Below are 16,451 nucleotides of genomic sequence, written 5' to 3' on the forward strand. Positions count from 1 at the left end.
TTTAACTGAAAGACATATGCAGATGCTCTATAGCTAGACGACCATTATGGTGATGGTTTCACTGGTATATACTTACAGACAAATTCATCAAGATGTATATGTTAAATATGGACAGCTTTTGATATGTCAATTATACCTCAATAAAGTAGATTTAAATAAAATAAAATGAATATTAGGCACCAAGTAGAGAAGATGCTGGATTAAAATATAAATTCTTAATTCATAATGCTTTGTCTTTACATAATACTTCTATTTTTACAGTTTGATGCAATTTAAAGACATAATATTTTTCATGGGTGATAAGAGGAAGGCAATTATATTGTCCATGTCATCAATTAATAAACTGAGGAGCTTTCCCAAGATGCCTCTTCCATCTCTGACCTTTGTTATATCTGTCTGTCCCTAATTACATTCAAAGGCTCTTCAATTCCCTGCAGGATAAATCCAGCTACTATGCTGAGTGTGGCATCTATACGCAATAACAAGATCTCTGCCTTTTTTTTTTTTTTTTTTGAGCCTCACCGTATACCAGTTCCTTATCATCCCCCTCCTTTTCACTCTAGTTTCCAGGAATGCAAACTATTTCCAATTTTTCCGACTGTTTAGCCTTTACATGTGCTGTCTGCTCTGTCTAGCACGCCCTTCCCCAAGTCTTGTTTTACATACTTCAACATGGAAAGTTTCCTCTACCCATTCTGCATCCAGTGTCTCTCCTGGGCTCACTCATTTCTTTCACAACACCCTTTCTTGATATTGCTTGCTTATGTGTCTATGGCCTTTGCTGTCTCTATTCCTCCCTCTTCATTCACCCTACTCATCGCCACCAGGCTATGAGCTTCTCCTAGAGAGCAGGAGCTGTTCTTTCAATCTCTGATGCCTAACCTTCTAATACAGAGTTTGGGATGCAGTTAACTACTCAGTAATCATTTGTATAAATGCAACTGAAAATAGAAGCATCCATGAGATTATATAACCAAGAACTACATTTGTGGACAACAGGAGTGTACATGAATCTTACTCAGCATGGCCAGGGAACAAACAGGCCCCCTTCTCATACTTGGAGAATTCAAACATATCTCTTCTCACCCGGAGAGGAGATGAATAAGTGAAACATTCTTAACCTCCAGCCTGTCTCTGCATCAGCATTCAGTCAATAAAATGTAAAGAATTCTTTCTACAAACGTCAAAGTAAAAGACAGTATGGGGCATTTATGAACCAGAAAACTAATTCAGACATGGATTATTAGAACAAATGAATTCAAGAATAATTTGTTAACAAACTATTTTTCTTTGGAACATTCTTTTTGGCAATTCCTTAATATAGTCAGAATATCTTCAAAGTAGAATAACTGGCCATAGGCTCTTCAATGATCTATTGTCAATTTTCTAAACACCTACAACAATTTGATGTAGAGTAATGCAAATATATTGGGATTTTTTAAAAATCAGAGTTCTAGTCCTGGTTTTGCAAAAAAATTAGCTCTGAGAAATTGGAGATCCCTAGCCTAACTTCCTCACTTAGAAATTGTAGAAGATGACTTCAGAGTTCCTTTCCAAGTCGAAACTGCTGTGTATAGACATAATAGCTAGTACTTTTCTTAATGCTTCACATGTACTAACTCATTTAACTTTTCATTCTATAAGTGAATAATATTATTTCCTCTTTTTATAAGAGGGAACTGAGGAAAGGAGATTAATATGTCCAACGGTGCCACATTTATTATCTAGCAAAACCAAGATTCCAACCCAGGCAGCCTGGCACCAGAACTCTTGCTCTTAACCACCATGCCATGCCTCCTATTTTTCCCGAATAAATATTTGTGGGAAAGGACTACTGTGTCATCATCAAATGGGCATGTCTTCTGTCTTTTTCTTTTCTTTCTTTCTTTTTTTTTTTTTTTTTTTTTTTTTTTTTTTTTTTGAGATGGAGTTTAACTCTTGTTGCCCAGGCTGGAGTGCAATGGTGAATCTCAGCTCACTGCAACCTCCGTCTCCTGGGTTCAAGCAATTCTCCTGCCTCAGCCTCCCAAGTAGCTGAAATTACAGGCATGCACCACCACGGCCAGCTAATTTTGTATTTTTAGTAGAGACAGGATTTCACCATGTTGCTCAGGCTGGTCTCGAACTCCTGACCTCAGGTGATCCACCCTCCTCGGCCTCCCAAAGTGCTGGGATTACAGGCGTGAGCCACCACGCCCAGCCAAACAGGCATGTCTTGCTAGCCTCTGAAAAACTTATAAGCCAAAGAAGAGTATGCCCTGCCCAATCTTGTTCCAGAGACCCCTGGCATCAGTCCTGCTGGTTCCGTTTGCGCAGTCGTCACTGATTTCTCTAAGATGGAACCCCTCTGCTTACAGCATCTGTTCCCTCACCAGGCTCCCCAGCAGGGCCCCAACCACCTCACAGCCTGCCATCAGATAACTAATCAGCCCCACCACAGCCCAATGCCTGCATTAGCACAGACATTCGGGCCTAATCAGGAATTAATGGACAGTGCTTTGCAGTAATTTAATTTCCACAATAAACCTAATGAGCAATTTAATACAAATGTCAAAAGGAATCATTTAGTTGTTGTCTGAATGCTTTCTCCTGTGCAAACATTCATGAGAACTCAACACGGCTGCCTTTTTATAGCCCAGTTAACATACATTCCAGCAGAATCAGGGAGGCCCCTGTGCATTCAGTATTATTAATAAGGTTAACTGGGCACTTAATTAGCAATTTAGTGGTTAGTGCTCCATGACTAGAAGGTCCCCAGAAGATTATATAGCAGAATTAACTGAGGCTTTTGTCATCTCCTCCCTAGATGCCTTCCTCACACTCCTAAACAAAGTTGATTCTTAACCAATCCCAGACAGGTTCACAAAGAGGGCATGAACACAAACGATAAATCCCTTCCACCCAAGCCAGTGCCATGGAGCCCTCCTGGAGAGGAGGAGGGCTCTCCCCCGCAGTGCTCCCTGTTGCTGATGCTGCAGCTGCAGACATCTACAGTGCCAGTCCCAGGGTCGATTGACTGTTTTCATGTGTATAACAGCATCTCTGGTATCCTGGAGAAGAAAAATGGATGGTTCAGGATCTGAATCTGTTGCTCCAGAAACTGCAGCTCAGATTTAAATGTTAAATCCCTGGAGCGGTTACTGAAATGGCATGGCAAATTCCCCGTGGTCCCAAAGCTGTTTGTCCTAGGAAGCCACAGCAGACATGAAGCATGTACACAGACCTTCCTGCCTGCCCTCAGAATAAAGACTAGCTTTGCAAAACCCAACTTCCTAGATTTCTGTTGAGCCCATGGCAGGTTGTGGGTGGAGACACAGAAACTTGCTCCCCAGGCCTTCTGCTACTGTCCTCTCCAGGGACCCTCCTCCTGTCCTTCCTCCCTCTGAGTTTCAAAAAATGACTAACTAAAGACTTGCTCTGCTCTTTCCAGGCTCCATGCCGTGTGCTCACTTAGGGGAGTAAGAGAAAAGTGGGCTCTCAGGAGCTGGTAATCCAGTAGAAGAAGTAGAGAATAAGAAAGTAAATAATACAAATCACTAACTGCCCAGCTGTGTGCCAGGCACTTGTTACTTATTAGTTGTCATTGTTATTCCTTTTTGGGTAAGGAGACCAAGATTCAGAGAGATTGAGCAATAAACTCAGGATCTTGCAGCTAGAAAGTAGCAGAACCAATATTTAAACCCCATCCTGTACAAATAGCTCCTCATCACTCAAAAGCTGAGCTACCTTCATCACTGTGGTTCCAATTATGTTCAGGGAATGAAACTGCTTTTAATATTGTCATCAAACATATATATAATTAGAAGGTAAATCAGTCTGCTGGGGGAAAAGAAATCGTACTGCAGTCTAAAGCCCAGTGTAAGTGATTTGGGGATTATCTGTGCATCACTGCTGTAGTCCTTCACACGAATAATGTAGAGTTGGCAGTAATTTTTGATATGGTGACAACACAGTGGAATGATAATGAATTTAGAGAATGAAGAGATGCACTCAACTCAATTAAACAAAATTTGCTGAGTCCCTACTATGTGTATGACAATCTGCTAAATAGAAGGAGGGAGGTAAAGAAAAGAATAAACAAGACATGACCAAAGATCATGATCTCAGCGAGGGAAACTGACATGTACCTCACAGACTTTTATGGGGTATACTGCAATAAACTCTAGAATAGCAAAGAGAAAAAATAATTGAACCTGATTTTGGGGCTCTACAAATGCTTTTCAGTACAGAAGATGTCTGAGCTGGCTTTGAAAATGGGTGCAGTGTGGGGAGGAGGGAAAGTTAATAAGCAGAAGGTGGAAAAATTGAAGAGAAAATAATTCATAGGAACCTGAAGAAACAGAAGTGTATATTGTGTGTGGGAAGGAACAGGGGTTAGCTTAGTGTCCGTAAAGGACAAGATATTGGTCAAGGGGATAATGATAGCAGGAAGTGAACAGTAAGGTACCTGAGGGTGGGGTGCAGATTCTGGAGGGTCTTAAATGACACTCTAAACAGTTGGATCTTGTTCAGTGGGTCCAGCACGGAATTGTTCGTGAAGATTCTTAATAAAAAGGTTAACTTCGAAATAAATGTAGTCAAGGAGATACCTTCTCCTTCCTCCTCTCCCAACACACCCAGAAAACCATTTCTTCTCTGCCCACTCACACACGTAAACCCATTTCAGCAGTGCAGGAGTGGGGATAGGGAGGGTGTGCCAGCCCTGTGAATAGGAACATGGGGAAAACAAAAGACCTCGTGGAATTCAAACCAACCAGAGTCAGTGTCTGCATGTGAGGGGTGGGAGGGAAGGTATCTAGGGATGCTGCGCTTTCTAGCATGGAAGACAATCGGGATTCATGACCCCGTCTGAGGCAAAGAGGCTGAGGACATAGGCAGATTTGAGAAGAAGAGAATGGCCCTGGTTTGGGCAGATTCACTTAGTGGCAAATGTTGGGATATTTATGTGGAGAACTCAAGGCTGCGTATCACTGATCAATTAAGCCACGGGAGAAAATGAGATCCCTTGAGGAAAAGGATAGGAGAGAGGAGACAGGGAAGAGAGGAAAGGGAAGAGAGGAAAGGGATGGGTGTTTGCTCACCTGTTCAGTCTCACCTTTCACCCTGCTTTCTCTCCCAAACTTCACTACTCAACCATTATCCATTCATCTTAGTCTCTCTTCCCTCCCAGTTTCCAACGGGAAAGCTGGATGGGGCAGTACTTGTCCATGTGACAGTGTCCCCAGAGCCTAGCAGAGCATCTACAGTAGAGCTTCCAGAAGAAAAGAGAGAGTGAGTGAAGCAGGGAGGCTGAAGGTGAAAACTCGAAGGCTCCTTATGTTTAAAGTAGAAAGTAAATACAGGAATAGGGTGGAGCAAGGAAGATGGAGAGAGTGGTCAGAGAAGTGGAAGAAGAACCAGGAAAGAGCAGGAACACTGTAGATGGGGAACAGAAATTGCCACTGGATTTAGAGACAGCAGGAGAGACGGTGGCCTGGAGAGAATGGCCAGGCTGTGGTAGCTTAAGGATTAGTTAGTACAGCAATTATAAAATATTATGATAACAGGCCTCATTAGTAAGGTCAAATTAATTAAGAAAATTTATTGTGAAGTCCATATGAATCTAAGAGTAAATCTAATCTATTAGATTAGAATCTATTTCTACCACTTTGTTTAGGTGCAGCAGCCATTTTGAATGTAATCATCCCTTTCACATTATAGATATTTTCCAAGCCATATCATTAATTCAGAAAATATCATAGTTAAAATATTATAGCTACCTCTAGTTATAATTATAGTCAGAAAATATTACTCTATGTGTATAAGCAAAACTCCTATCAACAAAAAGTTTCCTTCAAATATCACCTTAAAGCTATTTTATATTTTATTTAAAGTAACCATAAGAGCAAATCAGAACTACCCAGTTACAGCTTTTAAATAAATAGGAAAATACTTGAAATCACTAGGAACAAAGAGTTTGGCCTCTTTAGTTGTTTCAATTTTTCATTTTCATCTGATTAATTTGGAGAGATTTTTTTAAAAGAAAAAATAATAATTTTCCATTTTCAGCTCTTCCCCTAACTCATCAAAAGTGTTTAGGTTTTTCAGTTAGGCAAGAACTGACCCAGTAGAACCAAAGAGTATTTTATAAATGTTTTTCTCTCTGCAGATGCAAAAGATATTTAAGAAACTTCCAGGATTCAAAAAAATCCATGTGTTAGGATTTAGGTAAGTAAGAGAATCAAACTCTTCTCAATTTTTAAATTACTTTCTTCCTATCCTTTTTTAAAAGCAATGTCATGAGGATTATAAGGTCCTTTTTCCCCAGTTGTTTAGCTCTGCCAAATCCTGGAAACGGAGTACGTTTCAGATAAAGGAACTGTCTAATTAGAACATGATTCCAGGTGATTCTTAAGGGGTAGCACAGGAGCTGTATTCCTTCCTTCTTCTGGGAATCAGAAATACTGCTCTCTGTAGAGAGCTCATCTGCTGTCCTTGGCCATGTGGTTATGAATGAGCTTCTTAGGAAACTACCTCAGTAGAGACAGATGAAAACAAGGTAGCAATTAAGCGCCTTGGTGTCTGATTGCCTGGTTTCCTATGGGATGCTAAATAGCATCACTATTTAAACAAACCATGCTGCCCAAGAGAGATAAGTGAACAATAAAAAGTCATCGCTATCAGGGTAGAAGAGTTGGGAAAATGGGATGGAAAGGAATAGGAGCATAAGCAAGACATTCTAAAATATACCTTTTATGTCATTTTGACATCTGACTCATAGTACTCTATTACCACTCAAAAATTATTAAATTAAAATTTTAAATAAAAACATAAGATCATAAGACAGTGCCACACTAAAGAGGGTTTAACCATGTTCCCACATCTTTGGCACAAGGAGGGCTGTATCCATCAGCATCACAACACTCTCATGTGGGTTCATGATTGGGGGAAATAATTTTTAAATCTTTTCTTTAAGTTCTCATTTTTCAAAACATCTACAGGTGAACTCATAATATGCTATTTTTAAAATGTGCCACAGGGTAAGTGTCAGTCCTGGTATGAGCAGAATGAGATTTCTTGCCCCAAACGAGCTTTGTAAACCAAGGAGAGTGGGCTTCCCCAGGAGTGTTCCGGCTCCTTCACTGCCTACTGTCTTAAAGCAAGAAGATGCGCAGAGCAAGGGCTCCACAGGCCCAGAAAAAGAAATAGCTTTGCAGGGAGCTCTCTTGGTTTATTTCTTCCAAAGCTATCAGGCCCCTCTGATTTGTATAACTCCAGAGAAAGGAAATACTGAAAAGTGAAAGTTATAAAAGATGAAACCCTTAATATCTACCAAAGCAGACTCATTTTTCTTTATTTCAAGATGCTGCTCTGTAGTATTTTATGTGAAATCAGATGGATTAGAGAAAAATAAAAGTTGATAGAAAAATATTCTGCATAAATGCAGACGTTTTCTGAATAAACCACTGCAGTGGAAGAACAAATTTTTAATTTAAAGCTGAAGGAAATGATGGGAACAGTTCTTTTGGTGAATATTAAAATGCTCATTATCCACCTCCCTTCAATAAATGAAAAACAAGTGTTTAAACAAAGTGTTTTAGAAGTAAACCAAAATGTTAGATGATGAAATTTTGCAAGGTAAATATTTTAAAGATATATCCCTTGACACTGAATTTTTACCAAGTGCTTATCTTTGTAAGGATTTATTATTATTTCTGCCAAAGATGCTTACAAAGTAAGTTTGATCACATTTTCCCAGTGATTTCCATGATGACATGAAGATTTAGTCCACCATAAAATATTTTGGCCCTTGAATACAATAAATAATATGCTCATGACAGTGGCAAAATTGTAATCATTAATAATGATGCTCACAATATTATAAAGTAAATATATTATTAAGGAAATTGCTTTTTTGTGGGCCAGATCCCTGAAGAAAACCAAAAACCCTGTGAGTCTCCTGGTACTGACTTTCCTCCAGCTCATTTGTATAAAGGTTGATTTACAATTTAACAAGTACTTTTTTATCAGTGACTTCACTGAATTCAACGTGACTGGGAAGTAGCTAGAACGTATCATTAACACAATTATGAGGATGAACAATGAAAATTCCTCTTTAAATATTGCTTTATCTCTCAGAAAGGCAGAAAACTATTAATAATCATGCAGTCTTGTTGAAGAGTATACGCCTTCAAATACTTGTTCACAAATGTTCAAAGCCACTTTATTCTTAATAACCAAGACCTGGAAATAACCCAAATGTCTATCAACAGGGCAACAAATTGTCACATATTCTTACCATAGACAACTTCTCAACAAAGAAATGAACTGTTGGAATACACAACAACATGGGTGCATCTCAAAATAACTATGTTGAGTGAAAGAAGCCAAACAAAAGTACATCATTATTTTATTTATAATAGACTCTAGAAAATGCAAACCAATTTACAGTAACAGGAAACAGATCAGCAGTTGCTTAGGAAGGTGAGGCAGATAGGGATAGGAGGGGAAGAATGACACAGTAGGATGAGTAAGCTTTGCGGATGATGAATATGCTCACTATCTTGATTGTGGTAATGGTTTGATAGGTGTATGGCATCAAAATTATTGGATTATATACCATTTATATGTCCCATTTGTTTATCACAATGATACCTCAATGAAACAATTATTTAAAAATTAACAGGACTAGAGTCTTGACCCAGGAAGCCTGGCCTCTTTACAGAACCACATGGATTACAAACTATTGCTGAAAACAAGCAAGAGGCAGGATGAATGTCTGGTTGGTAGAAAAGGAGATCTCACCCCATACAGCAGCACTAGTTAGATAGTCATAGATTCTTCCTTGCCTCCACAGAAGGAGGGTTGTGGTATGCCTGTAGCAGGTACATTTCAGTCACATTACATCTGGGGATGAAAGTTCGATTAGTTCAGATAGTCCAGGCAGAAAGGGCAACAACGCCAATCCTATCACATGTGTAGAGTGTCTTTGGCAGCAACTACCATTTGAAATGCAAAAGGAGAAAGCTGGACATAGCTACTAAACTGAATTCACACATATGTCCGAAGGAGTCCAAAATGCTTTCATCAGTTTGGTGAGTAAATGGTCTTTTTTCATGCACAAGCAGGTGGTAGCATGGAAAAATGAGCCAGGCTTGCGGTCAGGAAAGCCAGGGTTTCAACCCTGCAATTCCCATTTGACACCTCCTTCTATGTGCCTGTTCCCTTTTCTGTGAAGCTGGGATTACATTGCTGAAAAGATTAAATGAGAATGCATGTAAACGTTCTGGCACAGACCACTCACCCAGTAAACAAGTGTTAGTTTTTCTTGCAAGCTGTCCCATGGTGAATTGGACCAATCCCTCAAAGCTTACTGATTACAACAATTCAAAAAATAATCACTCAAGAAAACACCAGTTCCATGGTTTTGCCTCAGATAAATTATCTTCAAGAATAAACTAATCATTTAATGCCAGTAAGAACTGAGAAATCCATTTACAAAGTACTTTTTAAAAATGTTCCTGCACCAGCACCACCCAAAATGTAAAACATATAGGATAGATTTCCAGCCTCTTTAGGTGGAATATGAAGACATTAAGGAATTTAAGAAGAAGACCAAAGTACAGATAATCTTTGAACTAAGGCTCAAATCCTAATCAGAAACATATAATGATGTTTACTTCCTTAGATTCATATCGCTCTCAAAGTTTCCATTCAAATTCTGATGGCAGTTTATATGTTTCCTTCAAAGCTCTGGGCAAACATAAGAGACAATGGAAGGAAATTTTTTTTCTTTTGCATATAAAATAATTCCATTGAATGTCTCAATAAATGTCATTAAAATTTTTTCTCTTTTTCATGTTTCCATTGTGCATGATGAAATGAAGACCAAAGAAAGAAAAAGATGGGTAATTTGGACTTTTTTTATGTTTTGAAATATAGTACGTTTCCCCCTCCCCCAAATTTATATACTGATATTGCACAAATAATTTTTACATATAATGTCTGGGATAAGCCCATTACTTTTTGATGGTTTCTTATTTGAATGGAAGTAATTGAACAATTACCCAGTAAAAGAGTTAAAGAAAAAAACTCTCTAATCAAAGTCTCTATGTGGTATATAGGTATACATTTCCTTGGTCAACTGAACAGGATTTTATCATACTCAAGGTATAGTCAGAAAATAAAAACACATTTCTGTGCTGCAAGCATACTTTATTTCTTAAATGCCATTTGTATTGGGCATTTGTCTATCTGAAAGCACACATATACGTGGAAGCAACCGAAGTCTGGGATAAAACAGAGAAACTAATTTGTTCCTTTCCAAGGTCAATGTGAACTGAGAAAAGAGCCCACTATACCTTGGAGAGCTCAGTAATAAGAATCCAACTTTGGCTCTGTAATTGACTAGTGAAATAACAAACAATAGACTCTAAATCATTGTATGGTCTGAAAAACCACCAAGAATACACATGATCAGTTTCTGTGGCCTTGAAACACTTCTACATCACTCTGTATAGATTTATGACATGAACTAAAGGTTAAACCTGATTCCTGAGGGGAGAGACATAAAGAATCCTGTTTCATTTTTGCATGCAAAAAAGCTTTGAGTTAATGAATAGGATAATAAATACAGCTACCTATGTACTGCTTATCTTTCTCTTTTCTCACACCTTCCTTCTAAGATGTTATTTTAAAAGCAGCTTGAGGGAAAAGAGTGTTTTCAATTAAAGTTGTAATTTTTTACTTAAAAATACTTCTTAGAAAAAAAGTAGGAAAGAAATAGCCTTAAGAACTGAACCTTTGACTTGGTTACTTGGTTACAACATATATATGGGTATATAGAAGGGTAATTTGGACTTTTTTACATACATATAGTGTGTGTATATATATATACATACTATTATCCTACTGCTGCTATATCTTACATTGCTATTTCATAGACCTTCCTAAAGGAGGCTATTTGTAGAAGAAAGGGTAATTCGTCCTTCTTCCTGATTGGCACGGCATGACTTATAAGATCACAAAAAATAGTGGTCAATACCAGCAACTTTTGACAAAAAACACTTTTTCAAAAAGACGTAGGTGGGCACAGTGGCTCAGGCCTGTAACCCCAGCACTTTGGGAGGCCACAGCAGGCAGATCACTTGAGCCATGAGTTTGAAACCAGTCTGGACAACATGGCAAGACTCTGTCTCTACAAAAAACTTTAAAATTAGCCCACCTCCTTCCCGCATTCCCAGCTATGCTGGGGGATAAGGCAGAAGGGTCACCTGAGCCCCAGGACTTCGAGGCTACAGTGAGCCATGATCATGCCAATGCACTCCAGCCTGGGTAACAGAGTGAGACCCTGTCGGAAAAAACAAACAAACAAACAAACAAAAACCTGAAGTAAAAATCTATAGTCACTTGATTCAGTTAGTAATCCTTCTTTGTGGTGGACTGAACTCCCTCCTGCCATTCTATTTTAGAACCAAAATATATGTTTGTTCTTTTTTCATATTTTAAGTTTCTGATAAATGTTGAAATGTTTTAAAGTGGGATATTCTCTCAGAGCCCATCAGGAAAGAGGTGGAAGCTATCCTGAAGCTTTGTAGCAATCTAGTGGCTCTCTTTACAAGGCATGTAACAACGGCTTTGGGTGGGGAATGTGTCTTCTGCTATCCACAGCTCAAGCTCCACAGAGATGCAACTTACAGCTATCTTTAAGAGACACAGTGCAGAAGCAAAAAGCCCTGCAAGTGACCTCCCGTCTTTTGATTCCAACAAAATTGAAAGTGAGGAAGTCTATCATGGAACCATGGAGGAGGACAAGCAACCAGAAATCTATCTCACAGCTGCAGACCTCAAAAGGCTGATCAGCAAAGCACTAGAGGAAGAGCAATCTTTGGATGTGGGGACAATTCAGTTCACTGATGGTCAGTTAGTGATTGCTTAGTTCTGAGTTTATTCTCATTTTGACAGAGACTAAGAATGTGAATGTCTCATGGAAACTGTCATTTTAACTTGGGTCTTCTAAAGTCAATCATTACTGTGACAGGAACATGTATGGTGTCATTTCTAGCTTTTCTCACTCCTTCCTGTGTCTCATTTGATGTCTTTGGTACCCACTTCTTACCAAGGGCAGTTCTAGGAGAATCCAAGTGTTTCAGTTCAGTTCCAAGTCAACTGTAGACAGCCAGTGCAACCAAGGCAGAGAAAAGAACCCACAGACAGTTCTGTTACCCTGGCACGATCTAAACAGATTCTCTCATCTAGTCAATTGGTCAGATCTCAGCAAGAAACAGATGGCACATTCAAATTAGTATAATTTGAGGAGAGTTTAATAAAGGGACCATTTGTAAAGGTTTGCCGGTACACAAAGAATTAGGAGAGCTCCCTGGGGCTAGAAGCAGCAAGCCTCATTGCTATCTCCAGACTTGAAGTGTTGCCTAATGTTGTAAGCCATGCCAAAGACAGAGCACAAGGAACCATTGATATAGCCAATATTATTCAACCTTCTGGGGCAGCAAGTGGCAGGGAGAGGAGGGGAGAGTGGATCTAAAGAAGTCAACAAGATCATCAGGCACACTCAAGATCCTCAGAGGGAAGTCCTCAGTAGGTTCAGTAAATGGCAAAGTAAATGGACACTGGAAATGCCATTTAGCACAACATGGCACGAAACTGTCATTTTCTGCCAGTTCTGTTTTCTGCCTAAGATAGGCACTCTTAACACTAGAAAATCTCATAAAGGTCTCTTAGGACAAGACGAAGGGCCAGGGAAATTCACAGGCAAGAAAACGGCAACTTCAGAAGCTTCTCAGAGACAACCTGATACTCGGGGCTTCTCTCTTTTGAGCCCTCTGTGGCGTTCTGAGAATCAGGCTTTAGGCTGAAAGTTTGCCACAAATTATCATTGGTTCCAGTATTTATTCTAATAATTTTGTTTATTATCAGCTTAGTCATATTTTTATCCCCAATGGTCTAGATAGTCAGCCTGCTTGGTCCAAATCTATAGAATAAAACTGAACACCCTAAAAATCCACCTTAATAACTATTCTTATCACATAAACATGCAAGATGCACCCTTTGCATCTGTCCTTCAATATATCCTTCAGATTAATGACCTTTTTTTCTATGCCTCTGGTTTCTTAATGATTTGTCATACTACTCCTTAAGGATTGGTTATTCTGCATGTTTCAACCTGGACTGTTTTATTGCCCCAACCTCAAAAGAAAAAGGAAAGATACACTCAAATCTTGTGATTTTTTTACCCACAGAAATTGCTGGATCACTGCCAGCCTTTGGTCCTGATACCCAATCAGAGCTGCCCACATCTTTTGCTGATATAACAGAGGTGAGTTTGTTGTCCTTTTGTTCTTTAAATAGGAACAAAGTCTCAAAACCTTCCATCAAAGAACAAATCAGCTTAGGAACTGAACAGAGCAAAATCCCCTTTGCAATGCTAATTATATTCTTTTCTGTTTTTTACAAGCAGCACTTGCTTAACCCACTTTCAGTATCTGTATTAATAAAATATAATACAACTTGCATTTCAAATATCTCAAAGTTCAAAGTTTCCTTCAATTTAGTTAGATTTTTGTTTCAATTAGAATCAGGATGGCCTCTGTTTTTAATGAAACAAACATATTTTCATGAACTGAAAAGAATAATTAAAGCAGAACATATTATTTAACTTTGACTTTCAGAAATATGTATAAACACGATCATACTTTATAAATTTGTTTTTATGTCATGTCTTAAGGATTTACCTATGTATTTATTTAAGGGGTTTGATAAATGCAAATTAATGTCTTTAAAAGTAAATAATAAATTTAGTAATAATTTTTGTATTTAATTTAAACCTATGTTTACTTAATTTATGCCAGAAGTTGTCACTGGTGTGCTCATAAATAGAAGTGCTGGATTAAGCTTTATTCCCTCCTAAAATGAAATAATTCATAACATGATTGACATAAATCAAAGTATCTTAGCTATTAGTTAAGTCTATTCAGGCAGATTCAGTTATCCAAGAAGCAATAGATCTTATTTTACCACTGTATCAACGGATATTACCCTTTTAGAACATATTTCTATATCAGAACCTTCCTCCATAGTAGATTCAAGTCAACTACAAAATAGTTTGCTTAAATTTAAAAGAAAATTTTAAAATATGGATATAGCCCTTCTTATATACATATACATCCTTCTCAACATCTGTCTTGCAAAATTCATTCTTCAGGATGCTACTTTGAGTCCAGAACTTCCTCTTGTTGAACCCCAGCTTGAGATAGTGGACGGAGCAGAGCATGGTCTACCTGGTAAGTTTCTTCTCACAAAGTCTATGTTAGATGACAACATACTCTTTGATGAATCCCATTTGATACTGGCCTCAAAGACCAGTGACAAAGCCATCCTCAACCGAGGAAAAGGTTCACTGCCACCAGCATTTCCAACAGAAAAGCAGTCCATTGAACTACCCTTTCTGAGGAGGAGGACATTCACAGCATCATCCCTTCAGCTCTAGTTCCCAGTCCCACAGCCAGCACTGGCAGCCCTTTTCTAATGAACTGGTGAAGGAGGCTGAAAGCAAAACAGCACCAACTGCTGCTCACTCAGAACAACAATCTCCTCTGGGCTTGGAAACTGAGAGTCCATGAGGACAAGGTAGGTCCTAAGGCCCAAGTCCATGACAAGCGGCCATGTCAACAGTGGACTGGGCCTTTACAATCACTATATGTATTCCTGTGCCTCTTACATGCTGACCGTGGATACAGTCTGTTCTACTACATGTGTTTCTTTAGCGTAAATTAGCACGTGTGTAAGTAAGAAAGAATATCAGTAAACACTGAAGTCTTGGTGATTCACTTTTGAATCTCCAAGAAGGTTAATTTTGAGGCAATAGTATCAAACTTTTTCACAGTTAAAGAGAAATATTTAGCAACATGTGAAGACATTAGGGAAGAAAACGACCAAAAATCTTGCAGAGAGCCTTTTTTTAGTGCAAAAAGTAGCTGACTTAGTGGCTCCAAGAACTCCTATTATTTCCATTCTATAGAGCTCTGTGGTAAAAGTACAAGTAAAAAACACAAGCCCTAGGATACAAGGCTGATAAGAATGTACTGTGATGATAAATGCAAATGCCATTGGAGATTTGCTATGACTGGTATATTTAATAAGATTATTATCGTTTTAGTTAGAGGTCTCCACAAAATTCTACAAGTTTTGAGTGAACTACCTTAACTGCATTTCCCTCATAAACACTGTGCAATTATTATGCCATTTTACAGAATGCAAGGGAATACATATATGGCCTGATAGCAGAATTACTTATACAAATTGGATTTCATTTACATGATTATTGGTGAATAAATGTTAACTTCTTGACACGGTTATTTATTGCTGCATTACAAACCATCCCTAAAGTTAGTGGCCTAAACCAATAATCATTTATTTTGCCAATAAATCTGAAATTTGGGCAGGGATCAGCAGGGACAGCTTTTCTCTGCTCCATGTTGTGTCAGCTGGAATATCTCAACTGGTGTTGAAGATCCATTTCCAAAACGGTTCACTCACTGGCTGGCAAATCAGTGCTCACCCAGAGCTGTTGGCTGGGGGCCTCATTTCTTGTCTCTCCACAGGGTTGCTTGGGTTTCGCCACAGAATGGTAGCTGAGTTCAGAGTGTCAGTGTTCTAATATCGTAAGGGCCTAAAAATAGCATCATTTCATCACATTCTAATTGCTAGGCAGCTGTAGAGCCCTTCTAGATTCAAAGGGAGGGGACATAGACCTTCTCTCTTGATGGGAGAAATATCGAAGAATTTAAGCCATTTATAATTAACCACAATCCACATCAACCACTATTTGGGCATCCAAATTATTTTAAGAGTTGGTTGGACAAAACAAAACAAAACTTTTCGTGAAATGATTGATCTTAGGAACTCACTGAATACTTTTCTTTCATTCTATCATAAAACTTCCTTATAAGATTATCATTTCAGCTAGATTAATAAAAATAATAGTATATGATGAAAGCATTATCTTATTTTCAAATTGCTTTACTGTTTCCATTTTATTTATACATTTCTTTTACTCATGAATATACCATAGAACACTAAAACTGGAAGAAATCTTAGAGATGATTTGGTTAAGCTTCGGTGTTTCACAAATGAGAAAACCAAGGCTAGAAATATGAAGTGCCTTGTTCAAGGTTATATCATAGCTTGCGGCACAGCCAGGATCATTATTCAAGTTTTCTACATCTATTATACTATATTTGGCTTAAGTAGCTCCATCCTTTGCAAACAGTATAACCTCAAACTTGCTTTGCCCTCAAACCACAGCCTCTTCTCTATTTCACTACTCTGTCAATTTTTCTAAATTGTCTAGGCTTCTGAGTCTCTATTATGTCGCCTCCTAATCACCACAGGGTTTCACCTCTAACCACACAAAGCAGGGATGTAACTTTCACAAAAGTCACAGATGACTTCCT

At 38.5% G+C, this 16,451-nt stretch overlaps 1 protein-coding gene across 2 annotated transcripts in view; it reads left to right on the forward strand.

Annotated features, from left to right (window-relative positions):
- IMPG1 (interphotoreceptor matrix proteoglycan 1) overlaps positions 1-16,451 on the forward strand; it is a 144,932-nt gene that overhangs the window by 55,782 nt on the left and 72,699 nt on the right. For both annotated transcript variants that reach the window (XM_005552515.4, XM_015449161.3), the window contains 5 exons: positions 6,149-6,207; positions 9,867-9,887; positions 11,650-11,897; positions 13,239-13,315; positions 14,201-14,279. In XM_005552515.4, coding sequence (XP_005552572.3) covers positions 6,149-6,207; positions 9,867-9,887; positions 11,650-11,897; positions 13,239-13,315; positions 14,201-14,279 — 484 coding nt within the window. The remainder of the gene's footprint in view (positions 1-6,148; positions 6,208-9,866; positions 9,888-11,649; positions 11,898-13,238; positions 13,316-14,200; positions 14,280-16,451) is intronic.

The sequence above is a fragment of the Macaca fascicularis genome, chromosome 4 (assembly GCF_037993035.2).
Source record: "Macaca fascicularis isolate 582-1 chromosome 4, T2T-MFA8v1.1".
Lineage (NCBI taxonomy): Eukaryota > Metazoa > Chordata > Mammalia > Primates > Cercopithecidae > Macaca > Macaca fascicularis.